The sequence below is a fragment of the Trachurus japonicus genome, chromosome 2, assembly GCF_045865225.1.
Source record: "Trachurus japonicus isolate A0001 chromosome 2, Traja_1.0".
NCBI lineage: Eukaryota > Metazoa > Chordata > Actinopteri > Carangiformes > Carangidae > Trachurus > Trachurus japonicus.
The window spans coordinates 5,158,161-5,173,524 of NC_140908.1; the positions used below are offsets into that span (position 1 = coordinate 5,158,161).

The following is a 15,364-nucleotide window of genomic DNA, read 5'->3' on the forward strand; positions in this document are numbered from 1 at the left end:
GCAGCTGGAAATGAGGCTACTAAGCAGAGCAAATATCTCTGCAATGCCCAGAAGGCAGAGATACAAACTTCATGGCAACATTTCCAAAGAAGTTGCCTCATCTGTTGCTTTTCTCTTTTCTTTTAAATCACACACTTAAAAAAAAGGCTCTAAAAGAAACATTTGAGGAGACTTGTCGATTTGCTGACTGTGGGAGACAGTTATGTCAACACATGTGATGAAAACATTTATTAGAGTCAAACAAAAACAAAACAAAACAAAAAAACAAACACAAAAAAGAAAAAAAAAAGAAAAAAAGAAAACCACACCAGACACAGATCACCTCTCATGATTCACACAAACAGAAATCTCAAAAGAATGAAGCCAAGTAGAGCGACAAACTCGATTGCATTTTTCTTGTGCATATAAACATTTTAATTAAATATAAAAGAAAGTGGCCTGGCTGAGTGCAACAAACAGGTATGAGGGGTTAAAAGAAAATCCAGGCCCTAGTCTCGACTCCTGTCAAATCTCCATCTTGGATCATCACTTCAGTGCAAACGCAACATTCACTGTGTATAAAAGTGACCTTAAATAATTCAGGTAGTATATCTATTATTCAGTGTTTATTATTGTATGGGCTCACATGGTACAAGTGCTGCGGCGTGTTATTGTAGAGAGCGTGTTACATGAGAGGAGAAACCCATTCCTGTGTGCCCAAGGTGAGAGAAATGCTGCTCACTGCATGGGTCGGCGACTGAGATTAAAGTGGGACACGGCTGAGGAAATGATTGATCAAACTCAATTAAATAAAACAAAGTAAAATACTTGCTCCGATATGAATGCTAACTTTAAATGCAATAGTATCCTCTAATTTTCAAAAGTGGGCACAAAAAACGTTCTTGAACCAGAGTCAAGTAGATTGTGTTGTGTTTTCTGCCATTAAAAGAGCCACAGTGGAGACACTAACATCTTAGCAGGCAAATTAATTCATAAACTCTCTGAACACTTTCACTTTCTAACAGCAAACTGGATCTTTTTTTTTTTTTCCTTTTTTTTTTAAAGAATAAAGGGGCCCTCAGCAGCCACAGACACGTTTTACAAAGAAAACTAAAGTGGTAGGTGGTGCTCAGTTTCCACCCTGAGCAAGACCTGTTGGCCAGAGAAGAGAAGAAAAGAAACTGAAAAGAAAGAAATGTGAACATTCATTCTTCAAACATTTGTTTTTGATTTGGATAGAGTCTGGGAGAGAGTCCAGACTGAGGCAGCAGAGGCAGGTGGTTGGATGTGCGTTCATGTGGCGCTCCTTAGATGCACCGAGATCGTAGCAGCTATGAGCCGGCTTTGTCCGAGTCCCGCGGCCCCCCTTTGTGTCTGGTACTAGTTCGGGGTTTGAAGGTGGCCTGGGGGCCGCCGTGGTGGTGGAGTGCGGTGCTCGACGGGGCAGCGTATCTGGAAGGGAGCATGGCAAAGATAGAGTATGATGAGGCCGGGTCTCCGGGCCGACGGTCCGACAGCCGCAGGATCAGTTCGCCCCCTCTGCAGAGCTCTGCCAGGAGGCGGTGGGGGTCTGTACAGCTGATCCCCTCCGGAGGATCTGTCACTTCCAGGATCTGACTGCTCACTGCAGACACACACAGACACACACAGACACACACAGACACACACAGACAGATCCGTGAGCAGCAGAGCCGGTAAAGAAAACAACTAACTGTCATGGGCGGAGAGAAAACTCAGCCCTGCACCATCGGGAGGCTTCAATCAACTGCTGCTGTCTGTCTGCGTCAAAGCTTTTACAATTTTCGATTGTGTAAAAATTCTCCAAATGGCACCAATTATCTGAATTATTCTTGACCTCATGTTTAACTTTCCACCAACACATCAGGGTGCATGTACTGTAAGCCCCCCCCCCTTCCTGTTGATTGTTGACAAGAGCACCTGAACAATGCAGAAAAACAGCTCGGCGAGTGCATTAAAAAAAAAAAGAAAAGAAAGTACGTCGCAATATTTGAAATCATCAGCACATTTCTTTCTGCACAAATACCGCCAGGGCTGCAGGTTCCACTGCCAGGTGTGGATTCTGCCCGGTCTGTGATTTATTCTGCTTACATTCACAAACAAGACGCTTTTTTTTCTTCCCACAGCTGTGGAGCGCAGCAAGCAAATTCTGACACCAGGAAAAAAAAAAAAAAAACGTGCTGTTATTTCAGTTAATCTGCAAAATAAACCCCACCGCAGCTGGATTTATCATACGATTCATCTCGACACCAGTTCCCTCTTGTGATTGACATCTGAACCCTGAGGTTTTCTTTCTTTCACATCGCCGCTCTCGCAAAGCGCTCGCCTGAATGTCCTACACAACACCGAGTAGGAAACACTTCATAACGCACCAGATTAACCTTCCTGCTTTTTTTTTTTCTGCAAGAGAGGAGGTGAAGTCACAGTCAAAAACGTCCGATAAAGTAAAAACGACTGCTGTTAGCTCAAGCTTCACTAAACTCAAGCCTCCCTCTGGACTTCCTATTACCTGCTTCACCTACACTGAGATCTGAAGACAAAGACTTTCTGCCGGCCTTCCTCCCATGACCGCTACGCCAAACCCCGAGTGGACCCTGAGGAGACAGAGGACAGCGTAGGTCGTTAGAAGAAGGCGAGGGACGGATGTTTGCTGACCTGAAATCGCATAAACCAACTTAAATTTGATTTTAAAAAATGGAGAAAATATAACAACGGTGAGACTTTTATATGTGATAAAGGACTTGGTGTGTGTCTAACCTGGTGTTTGGTCACCATGTGGGCAGTGTGGATCAGAGGAGGTCTGATGGAGGGTTTGAAATGCAGAGGTTGGCCCAGGAGGGAGTAGTGCGCCTCACCTGTGGGTCACAGCAGAAAACATCAAGCCATCAACCAGAAGAAGCTCGAAGTTAAAGGTCTAGTCTCGTTCTTGTGTTTGTGCGTCATTGCTGGGAACACAATGACTCATGATTCAAAGTTTTTGGGAGCACATGAATCATATTATGTAAAAAAAAAAAAAAAAGAAAAAAAAAAGTGAGACAAAAGATCCACTCAAAGTTTTTTCAGTTGATAATAACTGAGAGAGAGCACAGGCTGTTGTTGTTGTTTATCTGAAATGCAATGACGTCGTCTCTCTGCTGAACAGAATTAATTTGCCTCCAGACAAAAATCTCAGTGATTCTTCTCAGGACTGAGGCGCAAAATCTTATCTGGTAACACTTTACTTGACGCCTATCTCTATAATGCATTATAACCATACTTATAATGAGTTATAATGCAGTTATAGCAACTATAGTTATAAACACTCATAAATGATCATAATGCTTTATAACAATAAGCATACACATTATAAAGCATTTTATCATGACTTATAAGGTTAGGTATTATAATACGTTATAATTGTTAGTAACCTTGCTGATAATGCCCATATCGATAATGCATTAAAAATATAGTTATAATGTGTTATAATTGGCTTATAAACGTGTATAACTATCATTATAAACACTCGTAAATCATCATAAGGCTTTAATAAGCATAACACATCATAGAACATTCTATAATGGCTTATAACGTCAAGTATTATAATAGAGTTATAATGCTCTATATATAATGTGTTATGCTTATTGTTATAAAGCCTTATTGTAATTTATGAGCGTTTATAATGATAGTTATACAGTGCTATAACTGCATCATAACTCATTATAAGTATGGTTATAATGCGTTATAGAGATAGGCGTCAAGTAAAGTGTTACCTATTATTTACAGAGTTTTTAAATCACGTTGCTGTGTTGTGGATGAAGCTCTGACCTTGTCCACCGTGGCAGAAAGCTGTAGGGAGCTGCGGGTGGTGGTGGTGGTGGTGCGCCATGACAGGGATGGCCGAAATGCCTGATGGGAGGCCCTTGACGCTGGGCGGATGGCCGGGCGAGGGAGTGAGAGCCGGGGACGAGGGCAGGCTGCTCTACACGCAACACACCAGACGGAGGCGGCGAGAGAGAAAGAAAGAAAGAAAGAAAGAAGAGGGGAAGGAGAACAAAAACACTTTCATTCAACAAAAAAAAAACCCTCGGCTGCAGCTTCTGCTTCCACAAAGTCATTTTGTCGTTCAAGTTGGTGCATTAATGTCCCATTCCAGCCACATTAGTCCCCCTAATGTACCATTACACCCTAATGCTGAGGACTATTTTCTCCTCATTTTCAGGTTGCGGCAAGTGTTGACTTCATTTGCGGAGCCTATTCGCTACGACACTTAACCTGCCTGGCTGCAGGGAGGCTGCGTTTGGCTCAAAGAGACCAACCAAACTGAAGTGGCTTTAAAACTGTTTCCTTAACTTTTACTGCATCATTGTGCAACGTATTTGGAAACTCATCCCTAATATACAAATTCTAAGCTGAAATTTAAAGATTTTCCGTCTTGTATTGAAGCCCCGAAATGCAAAATTGTCACGAATATATATAATAATATTGTTGTTCCAGCCTTTGTACCTGGGTGCTGTCTGGGGGCGGGGGGAGCTCCGGGGGCCGGCGGCTGCGCTGGTTCTCGGGCCCCGGGTGTTTGTAGCTGGGCTGTTTCCGCTGGCAGGGGGAGGGGGCCCGGGGCTGCTGGCAGGGCGCCGTCATCTGCAGCATCACCATGCCGCCGCCGTGGGCCGCTGGTAACAACCCTGCACACACACAAACACAAACACACACACATGCATTTAAATAAAAAAAATAAAATAAAAAAAGACCAAAACTGGATATAGAGTTGTGGTCGACAGGAGGTAAATGTTGTCTGACTCTTAATACGACCCGTTTCTATTTAATTCCACACATCAGCTCGGGTTTATCCACCAGAGTGAGCTAACAGATTAAATGTGTTTTTTCGCCAAAAGCTCCTTTTCAGCACTTTTGTTTTGTTCAGCTACACACACCTCATCAGTGAAAACCCACTGATGCTCTCGCGCCGTTAGCTGCTGCTGAGCATTTAGGTTTCTAAGTGCCTTGATTACAACAGTGCACTCCCCTCGTCTCCCTGCTAAATCCACTGCAGTGATCCAACAGATCCAATTATTTAATTCATTCCTAATGCACAGCTGTGAATGATGTGACTTTAAAAACAAACTAACCATCAAACAATTCAGGTAGAGCTGTAACCTCCTGCTCTATGAGCTCAGAAAATACAACATATTTCCGTCTAATTAATTTCTGTTTACACCAATCTCAGGTTATTAGGGGGGAATCACAGCGCAAACTTTGCACAGCTGCCACTGCTGTTGATATATGAATTAATACCTAATAACAGTAGCAAGGACGGTGGATATTTGGGCTTAATCTGAGGATTATTTCTGGCCCTGGCCCGGCCAATTAAAAATGTTTACTGGTGACGCTGTAGGTGAGGCCGCCACCACGAGACCTTCATCTGACCCTCATTACCGACGAGCCCGCGATGACGGCTGCCTCGGTAATACAGCGGACATGAATAATAAAGGTCATTAGCGGGGAGACGGCCCCCGCCTGGGTCTCTGGCCCCACAAACACCAAACAGCTATCACATGAAAACTAGTTGGTGAAAAAGCACAAGGTTGAATTTTTTAGATATTGTCTTATCTGTTATGGCTGATTGCTATTACTGTAGTAAAGTATAAAGATGGACGACATGAATGACCATGAATCCACCAAAGCATCCTGATCATTAGCCCCGCCCCCTCCATGTTAGCAGATGGGGAAAATAATTTAATAAATAAATAACAGGATAAATCTGTGGTTCATGCCTAATAAAAAATATATCCCCCACAAAAACATGTTTTTATTATTTTAGGTCGCACTTCTCATCCAGTGCAACATGGCGGCCTCTGTGTTAAAGACCCTGAACCAAACAAACGTCAACACAACATTTAAAAGCTTTAACATGCAGACTGTTGAAACACGTTTTTTATTTTTTATTTTGAACAATTCAGAACTCAGAGCGGAGAGAGAGAGAGAGTACCTGCGTACTGCTGGCCTGGGTGCTGCTGGGAGACACACGGGGACGAGGTCTGAGAAAACTGGAGCTGCTCCATCATCGGGGCGGGCAGGAAACTCACTGTTGAACTGTGTGAATGAATGAACACACACACACACACACACACACACACACACACACACACAGGAAACCATTTTACAACAGGGCTTCTTCTCTTGTAAACAGAATCAATGAAAACCAGCAGGGGTGGTGGTAAGCATTCATAAAATGCATGAATTTATTCACATAAAACATTTTTTCTGTGCTTTCTGGACATATTGAACTATATTAGAGCTGTGAATAGAAATTGATTAGTCGATCGACAATTTATTTTGATAATTAACCAATCACTCAGGTCATTGTTGAAGCAAACATGCCATTTAATCGTTTTGTTTTTCTATTTTTTTTTCCCATTGTTGCACAGATTGTGTATTGTGAATTCCCTCATAAGCAGCACAACTATGAATTGAGAAACACACATTGACCCATTTACTTACTTATCGAGTCTAATATGATTGAAAAGCAAGTCTAATATGATTCTCACGTCGCATCAGCAGGTTTTTCTTTCCTTTTTTTTTAAATGATCAGAAAAATCCCTCCTAAAACCTGCACAGCTGAGGTATTAAACGTGAAATTTAGCTCTCCAAGTCCATCTGTACCGTCGGCGCTCTGCTCGGTAAGCAACCTGCCTGCAGGGGCCGGTGTACAGCTGGCGGAGGAAGCCGGCTGCAGGTGGACAGTTGGTCCTCGTGGGAGAAGAGTGAGCCGTTCGAAACGCTGCCGCATAAATCATTTCCACACCGACTGCCCTACTAACGCAGCCTCATTTTACAGCTGGGACAATGAGAAAGTGACCTCTCCTTGCATGTGTGTGTGTGTGTGTGTATATATGGGTTCATTGTTCTTCTGCAGGTGATGGTTGTGTTCATGTCTGGTGTTTGTTATATACTATATCTGGGTATGTGCATGCACAGTGGTCCCGGCAGTGCCCCCGCTCACCAGTATCCAGATTGATTGGGTCCATGGAGGTAGAAACTAATTACATGTTTTGCTTTCTGTGAACTAGTTCTATCAATCAGCTATAATGAGAGAGAGGGAGCACGGCGCTGCACACTGCTCCACTGCAGCACAGTAATGGAGGAAAATGACTCCGGCTCTTCGAGAGGGCGTCAGAGTCGACATTCATCAGCCGTACGTACGTAGGCCCAGTTCACCAAAAAGCATTCGGGTAATAACTTCATTTTTTTTCCCCCCGCGGTGAGCAAAGATGACCTTGGCTCGGAGGTGCGGTGGGGATTCACTCATCAGGCTTGTTAGGTCTATAAATAAGAGGCACCTTCAGCATCAAGTGCCTGCAAATCGGTTTCTGGGACAATGAACGTTTACAGCTGAGATGATAATTCAATCTAAATCCGATTAAAAGCAACTTGCTGCTATTAGAAGCTGTCATGATAGGAGGATGACCATAAATCACAACAAGTTTATCATCAGTGTAAATATGACTTGTGCTCATTTTGGAGGGGAAAAAACAGCAGATAATGTGATTAACTGGTAAAGATTCGGGCAGCTGCTTTAGGCCTTTACACTGATTATTAAATATTAGTAAAGAAACTGTGTTAATACAAGATACAGACACATTAATGTGATGCATCACTTTAAACTAATTACTCCCATACATCAAAGTCAGACTCAACTATTTCTTAAAGCACAACTTAAAGCACCAACATATGATTTCATGTTTAGTCAATTCAGTATTCATCAATAAATGCAGTTATATTGCAAATGTGTTTATTCCAATTAAGTGAAATATGAATTCATCTTGTTTTCATCTAGTGTCCAGGTGATGTTCTCAATCAATCAACGCATCGATTGTCTCAAACATTCCCTAATTTCAGCTCACTTTATGATCAATAAAACACTAAAGCAGCTGATAAAAGCGTGTGTTCACCTCTGCTTCATTTAAATGTTTAATCAATCATCATTACAGCTGCCCATTAATTTGCTGTCGATTGGCTAAACAAATCGTTTAACAATTATTTAAGCTCTGGTTTTATTTCCATTCACAATATAATGTGAGTTTTTCTTTCCTTCCGCTCGGTGCTGATAGTTTGTGTGTGGTGTGGGTGTTAGATTACGGCTCGTACCTCATGGTGGTGTGCTGGTTGGAGGGGAGCAGGCTGTAGCAGGGCTGCATGCCAGCAACAGCCACTGCTCCCTGTCCTGGCTGGCAGGACACAAACACTGGCTGCTGGTACGTCTGCTGTGGCACTGAAACCTGCTACAGAGAGAGAGAGAGAAAAAAAACTAGATGAAAAAGCTGTTGAAATAGAAGTAAAAGACAGAAAACATTGATTTATGAGCTAACCCTTCATTTTCTTAAGGACAAATAACTGAAATGTCAACGCTGGCATTCTCCATTCATAGAAGGCTCTCGCTCTTATTTTGAAATCTCTACATCGACACAAAGCTAGGGGAAGCTTCCTTTGAGTAGCAACAAAAAGAAGTGAATACTCTTTTTCATTTTTCGTCAGCTGATAGTAATCTATCTGACAGAGGCGTCCTTTATCAAAGATACCTGATAAGACTGCATTGGAGGGTACTGGACCATCATGCCTTGCATCTGGTTGCCCATATTGCTTTGCTGGTTGCCAGTGAGAGCGAGGTTGGGTGTTGGCTGCACGCCCACTACGGTCTGGTAGCTGGACGCTGGGTTTGGCATCACGGCTTGGTGCACTGGGGCAAAATGAGAAAAGGCACAACGCTGTGACTGGATGAAAAGAGACTCCTGATAGGAGCAGAGTGATAATAACACGACGGTCATTAATATTCAGGATTCATATGAAAGATAGAAGAGGAGGAGACACTAATAAAAGCCATGAGGGGGGGAAAAAAGCTTTGTTATCAAGAAAATAGTGCAGGGTTTTAATGATTTTATTGTGAAATTTGCTGAATACAATTACAATAAAAAGACACTGAAGCTCGATTAGAAGAGCAGGCGGCAGATTGAAGATTGTGGCGGATGAGCCTTGACTCGGGGAGTTGAGCTGTTACAGCTAAGCAGGTCTGATGCACTTGGAATAAAAGAAAATCAATATATTTGATTTCGCCCGCGGTGGCCTGAACCTGCAAAACCTGAGTGACCGAGCCACTCCTCTTCAGACGCCGCCACTTCGCCGTGTGATTAAGTTCGGAGGAGGGGGAAGAGGAGGAGGAGGAGGAGGGGGCTACAGTAGATCACATTTCTACAGTACTTGTTGAAAACCCATTTGGAGCGGCCAAAGAAAGCGCCCCACAAAAGACGCCACAAAGTCACACATCCAGCCATTTTCCCAGAATGGACTAAAATGGCGGAGCTTATTCCTTCGCCGGAGGGAAGGAAGGGGACAGTGGGGGTGTGTGTGTGTGTGTGTGTGTAGGGGGCGGGTGGACACTTAAATGTCAAGGTGACAAAAAGAGACATTTGAAAATACTGTCCCTGGCGACACACACATGTGGTAATCCAGGTGACAAAGGAGAGGACGTCCTTTTGTGAAGGTGTCTTTACAGTCTGCCGCCCTGGGAGAAAAGTACAGCGAGACAATGAAGGCGCTCCGCGAGGAACAGAACAGAGACAGGAGGAGGAGGACTATTTTTATCCACCTCCGTCTCCCACCTTCAACGTACAAACCCAAGCATGAAATGACCGTCATATCAAATGCAGACTGTTTTATTCCGTCCCAGCGCGCAGCAGATGAGGTCGGCGATTGTGACTTAGGAAAATTCCTCCACAGGCAGATAACGTCCGGACGCCGCTGACTGACCGCTCTGGTTTTGTTTTGTTTTTTTAGAGGTTTTTTTTAGAGGTTTCTGTACCGAACGTCCGTGCAGGTGAGGAGTGAAGGGCTGGAAAAGAGACCGGTTCACTGTGAGATTCTTAAAGGCCTCTCAGACAGCGTCCCGGCCCCGCCTCCCGCCTCCCAGGCTCAGCGCAACGCCATCTTGGTTGTTTTTTTTTCTTTTTTCTTATTCTGAATAAATATGTCGGACAAGATGCTGCGGTACAGGAACAAACTACTGTACAAAGCTACACTGGGAGAATCTGTGAAGTGAATTTCTCTATCGATTCCTTGCAAAAATATGAATGACTGATATTCACTGGATTCTTACATCTCACATATTAGATATCAGTCTGAAAAGTTAGACTATGTGTATATGTTTCAACTAAAACACTAAAACTCTTATAAATAAGATTTAACAAATTAGTTGAGGTGTTTGTCATGTGCTTTGTTTTTGTCTCGTAATGAGATTAAATTTCTGTCATCACCTGATTCATTTGGCACAAAACAAAGAAGAAAATATATAACATCAACATGGAGTCTAGGAAACTATCCTGGACATTTTCAATCATTTTGCTTTTTTTTTTAAATATCATGCAGCTTCACATAACCGTTAAAGAGTGTGGACGATCCATCATCAGCGGCCCTCATGTAGAATATTAAAACGCTTTTCCGGAATGACCATGACTGAAGCTGAAGCCCTGTGGTGGCGACGGTCTGATGCAAGTGAGTGGAAACATTCACTAGTGTGGTTTCTCTGTGGACACCGAACGACCGGGGCCATCAGAGTATTTCCCTGATAACGTATTTATTATGCGTGAAACCTGTGCAGCAGTGTCTTCTTCACCTTTAGATGGTCTTATATGTTTTTTTCTCTCTTTTTTTTTTAATTAATGCAAAGAACAGAAGGGAAACGAGGTGCTCCAGAGTCGTTTTTTTTTTTTTCTTCCCTTGGTTTCCCTGAGAAATAATTGCTTGTCCTTTGCCTTTGTAGGTCAGCTTCATTTGTCCGCTGTCTATTCCCCGGGTCCCCAGCAGGGAAGCCACATTTGCTGCCTACGGATGACAGAATAGTGCCGCAGCCACTTACAGAGACGTGTGTTTGTGTGTGTGTGTGCACAGCTGTACGAGTTACAACTGTACAAAGATTACATCCAGTTAAGCAAGACTGTGTATGTGTGTGAGTTGGGAGAGAGAGAGGCAGAGCAGGAGCTAACAATCTCAACTCCTGTGGTGAAAGGGAAAAAAGAAGAAGAAAAAAAAAAAAAAAACACCAACCCAGAAACAGAATAATCAAGCTGATGACTCCCGGGGAGACATCTGAACTTGTAAAAAACAAACAGTGAGCAAAAGCACGGGAGAAATATTTGTCCTTCACCGAGAGCCGACGGACTGCGGCTGGCAGGGCTCCCTTGTGAGGAAAACAAACAACATCAACAACAAAACAAAAATGCTATCTAAGAGCTGAAAGTGGTGGAGTAACGAAGTCTATTGATACAGCGAGGCCCCGGCTTTGCAGCTTCGCTTCTGACAACAGGAAGCCTGGAAATTCAAAAAGATAAATACGTCGCCTCACAACAGAGACCGTGGATATTATTCATTAAAGCCGCCTTTGATTTGTCCTTTTGGATCTGCGTTGTAACTATTTCAAAGCTTTGTTTTTAAAGGGTGACCTGCTGCTTTGTGCTATCCAGGTGCATTTGTCACGCAACAAGACTAGGAATCGGATATAATGACAGAGTATATATGCAAGAGAAGCTTGTTTTAAATCAGGCTGTGTGTCAGATCAGATGATGCATATGACACAATGGATCTTTTTGCAACACAAACCTTGTTGCTGGGGCAGGTTTTGGCTCTGCGGGCAGTTGTAGGGTTGTAGCGGGTTGACAGGCGGCCGGTAGTGCTGCTGCTGCTGCTGCTGCTGCTGCTGTTGTTGCTGCTGCTGCTGCTGCTGCTGCTGGGTGGAGCAGTGTGGGTGGTGGACTGAGGAGCAGTAACACGTGGACATCTGAAGGGGGGTGGGGGAGAAAACACAAATTCAACGACTTGTATTTTGCACATAGGATTGGATGGTTAAAAGTACAAGATCGAGTCTCTCTGTTACAGCTGTGGTAACGTCCACAGGATCGTTCTACTACTACTTCATTCATTATTTTAATTGGGTTACTGAGGTCCATACGCACTCTACCAGGGGCAGTTTGACAGATTTTGTGCCCCCAAGAGTATGGGGTAATGTGGGGAAAGAATCTTTTCTGTACGTTGGAACCATCTTGTGGAATCGCTTACCCAGAACTCTTAAGTCTGTTAGCAGCAGTACAGAAAGGTTTAAAAAGGAACTGAAAAAATGGCTCAGACACCAATCATAGTTCATTTACTGTATGTATGTAAACTCTTGGACTACTGTGATTTGTGATATTGTTTGTAGGGACCACAATGGAAATGGCTTTATTGTGTTATCCCGACCTTCTGTTTTAACTATGGTGCAGAAATGTATCATGTTTTCTCATGTTTTTTCATGTGGGCATATGTGAATGAATGGATTAATGTATATTTGAGGTTATGTGATGCTGATATGAATGTATATTTATGATTCCAGTTAGTGTAGCGGTGTGGATGCATGTGAATGGTGGCCTGAGTGGACGTTCACATCAGTTTGCCGTATGTGCGGGATTGTCCAGTGTGGTCTGTTTTTTACTCCACCAGTCTTTTAACCTGATGTACGTTTTGCACTGTATGTGTTTTTTTATGTATGCAACGTGTTCCCGGTCTCCGCGACAAATTTCTCCCTGGTGGAGACCAATAAACCTAACCTAACCTAATGTTTTATAAGAAAGTGTCAAATAAAATCAATCAATCAATCAACCTGCTGGACAGGCTGCTGGATGTACGCGTGCTGCTGCAGCAGCGGCTGGTTCAGCGAGGAGCCGGGGAAAGCGGCGGCGGCGGGGCCCGGCGTGGAGCTGGGGTAAGCGTGGTTGTGGTTGTGGTTGTGGTTGGGGCCCGGGGTGGGGAGGGGGACGTGCTGACTCTGCAGCATCCCGGGGTGTCCTCCCGACGGCCCCGTCACCATGTAGCCGGCGAGCTGCTGCGGAGCGCCGGCCTGCAGGACCAGGTGGGACGGGTGGTGGTGGTGGTGGTGGTGGTACAAGGTCGGGTAGTGGCGGGGGTCCTGAGCGGACGCTCCGCTGTCGTTGGGGGGCTGCTGCCCCAGCGTCATGTGACTGAACTGGGCGTTTAGGACGTCAGGCTGCGGAGATGAGTCACATTAAATCGTTAAATATGGATCAATACGGTCTAATCTGATCTCAAAGACATTCCATAAACGGACTTTCTTCACTCGAGAGTTCAGATCTGACCCAGGTCTCCAGTGAACTACTCATCTGTATCACCAGCGCTCACCACCAGTCCAGGTCATTTCTGACATGTTGTTGGAAAGTAGTGTTTTTAGTCATGGATTATTCAGCGCTAACATCTGGTGATGAATTAAATATTAATGGAACTTTCCACAGGCATAATTAGTCACAGAGGCATGTCTTTCACTAAAACCAGGTCAAAAATGAGGTTAAGCGAATGCATGATCTATATATGTGGGTAATGGCCCCTGCTGGATTTAGATGCACCTTTCCACCAAAAAAGAGAACAAAATAGCACTGGTAATTGGGGGATTAACAAGGTGCTTGATTTTAGATTCCACTAAAAAGACCTTGTGTCAAGACCAAATAATTAACGACAACAAATATGGCTACAAAATTTGATAAACTGCATTTTAAATAATCACATGATGGGATAGTTTATTTAGAGCTTATTCAAAAGGCACATTGATACAGTATGAAGACCTGGGTCAAAATAGAGCTCAGGGTGTTTCTTTAGTCTGACAAAAGCTTCTTTTTCTTTTGGACTATGTGGGACATCTGTGTCAGAGTTTTAATTCATTAATTTCACAGCTCAGAGAAAAGTCTCCACATCAACTCTTAATGAACCAGGTCTGACAGGAGATGGAGCAGAGGGGAGGGGGGAAGGATAATAAAAAATGGAAGAAGGAAAAAGGTTCGGTACCACAGTGTACTGTTGGTTAGGACAGATGGGCAGGAACTGAGAAGGAGGAGGAGGAAGAGGAGGAGGAGGAAGAGGATAAGAGGCCATTGGGTTGTGGACAGGCTCAGAGGACGGCTGGAGAGGAGGACAGACCGGCTGAGGAGGGAAGGGAAGAAGAGACGGACAGAAGGGGACAGGACGTGAGATTTCGACGAAAGGCGCTAATCGAAAACGGTGGGAGCTTCAACTGACCATTTGCTAAACCCCGCCCCTTAGTTACTGTTGCTATGCCTGTCATGTATGCAGCAAACAGGCACATGAAGCGTCCAGTTTTTTGTAATATTTGAAAAAAACTGGGCTTTCATATTTGAATATATGAGCTACAGCCAGCTCATTAATAAAATCTCCATATTGTCTCCATGAGTTTGTGTTTATTTCCATCTAATCTGTTTAAAATGTAGTCTGTTAAAGGTCCAGTGTGTAATATTTGTCAAGGTTTATTGGCAAAATCTGAATATACTACCAATGAATATATTTGTATGAGTGTATAATCGTTATAAAATAAAATCCGCCTTATAATTCCTCTTTTATATATACATATAGCAAGGGTCTTGCTTATAGAGTGTCGCCATCTTTGCCGCCATGTTTGTACGAAATGGAAAAATCCAGTCAACCAGAGAGCACCAAGAGTTTCACGTTCATAAATAAAGAATAGAATTATATATTTAATAGATAAATAATAGAATCGGCATGCTGGATGTCACTGTTTTTCCCTCATTTTACACATTGGACCTTTAAATGGCTCAGCGAAGCTCGAACCGACCATCAGCTTCCATTTGAACGCTGTAGGTTAGTGCAGTTAGTTAAAAGTCAACACTTCATTGTGAATGAGTCCAACTAGAAAATGAATTCAAAACCCCGCCCACTGACCTGGGAGTGCAGATGATTGGGTGGCTGTTGCTGGCTCGCTGCAGAGATTGGCTGCTGTGGTGTTTTCCCCTGCTGTGGGTTCCTGCCAGCAGCCGGCATGATGCTAGCTGGGTTATAGACTACAGTGCTGCCATCAGGATGGATGAAAGGCTTGCCTGTCAAATTAAATTCATAAAGAGACCGGAGAAAAGAAAAAAAGCACAGTGTTGTTTACTGTACTCACACTAATAATTCAGCATCGTACAAAGGGAAGCACTTGAATCGTGTTCCTCGTGCTGCTGCTGCTGCTGCTGGTGGTGGAGGACACACCCAAACATGGTGCACAAGAGCAGAGTCGAGAGGATTTGGCAGCGTCTGAAGTTCAGTTCGCAGCCCAAAAGTGCACAACTGTGTGTTAGGGCCCGTGATGAATATTTACAGATTTCTCCCATCTGTTCGATGCATTTTGATCAGCACGCTTTTTGGTCTGACTACTAATTTGACAGACAAACCGAGTGCAGCCCCATGCCAACCTGTAATTCTGTCCCCGAGTCATGAATATTCATTAGCAAACCAGGAAATTACAAGACAGGGAAATTTATTTTGGGGAAAATTTTACTTTGATTTA

At 43.6% G+C, this 15,364-nt stretch overlaps 1 protein-coding gene across 47 annotated transcripts in view; it reads right to left on the reverse strand.

Moving 5' to 3' along the window:
- Nucleotides 1–385: 385 nt before the first annotated feature.
- The window catches only part of LOC146990660 (R3H domain-containing protein 1-like), a 43,518-nt gene continuing 28,539 nt past the window's right edge, over nt 386–15,364 (reverse strand). For 8 of the 47 annotated variants that reach the window (XM_085796718.1, XM_085796740.1, XM_085796728.1 and 5 more), the window contains 12 exons: nt 14,758–14,912; nt 13,849–13,983; nt 12,656–13,039; nt 11,623–11,800; nt 8,553–8,710; nt 8,122–8,255; nt 5,963–6,066; nt 4,480–4,658; nt 3,802–3,955; nt 2,755–2,852; nt 2,507–2,591; nt 386–1,603 (listed from right to left, as the gene is read on the reverse strand). In XM_085796718.1, coding sequence (XP_085652844.1) covers nt 1,311–1,603; nt 2,507–2,591; nt 2,755–2,852; nt 3,802–3,955; nt 4,480–4,658; nt 5,963–6,066; nt 8,122–8,255; nt 8,553–8,710; nt 11,623–11,800; nt 12,656–13,039; nt 13,849–13,983; nt 14,758–14,912 — 2,057 coding nt within the window. In that variant the 3' untranslated portion in view covers nt 386–1,310. The remainder of the gene's footprint in view (nt 1,604–2,506; nt 2,592–2,754; nt 2,853–3,801; nt 3,956–4,479; nt 4,659–5,962; nt 6,067–8,121; nt 8,256–8,552; nt 8,711–11,622; nt 11,801–12,655; nt 13,040–13,848; nt 13,984–14,757; nt 14,913–15,364) is intronic. The other 39 variants (XM_085796744.1, XM_085796749.1, XM_085796745.1 and 36 more) reach the window with 10 other exon arrangements.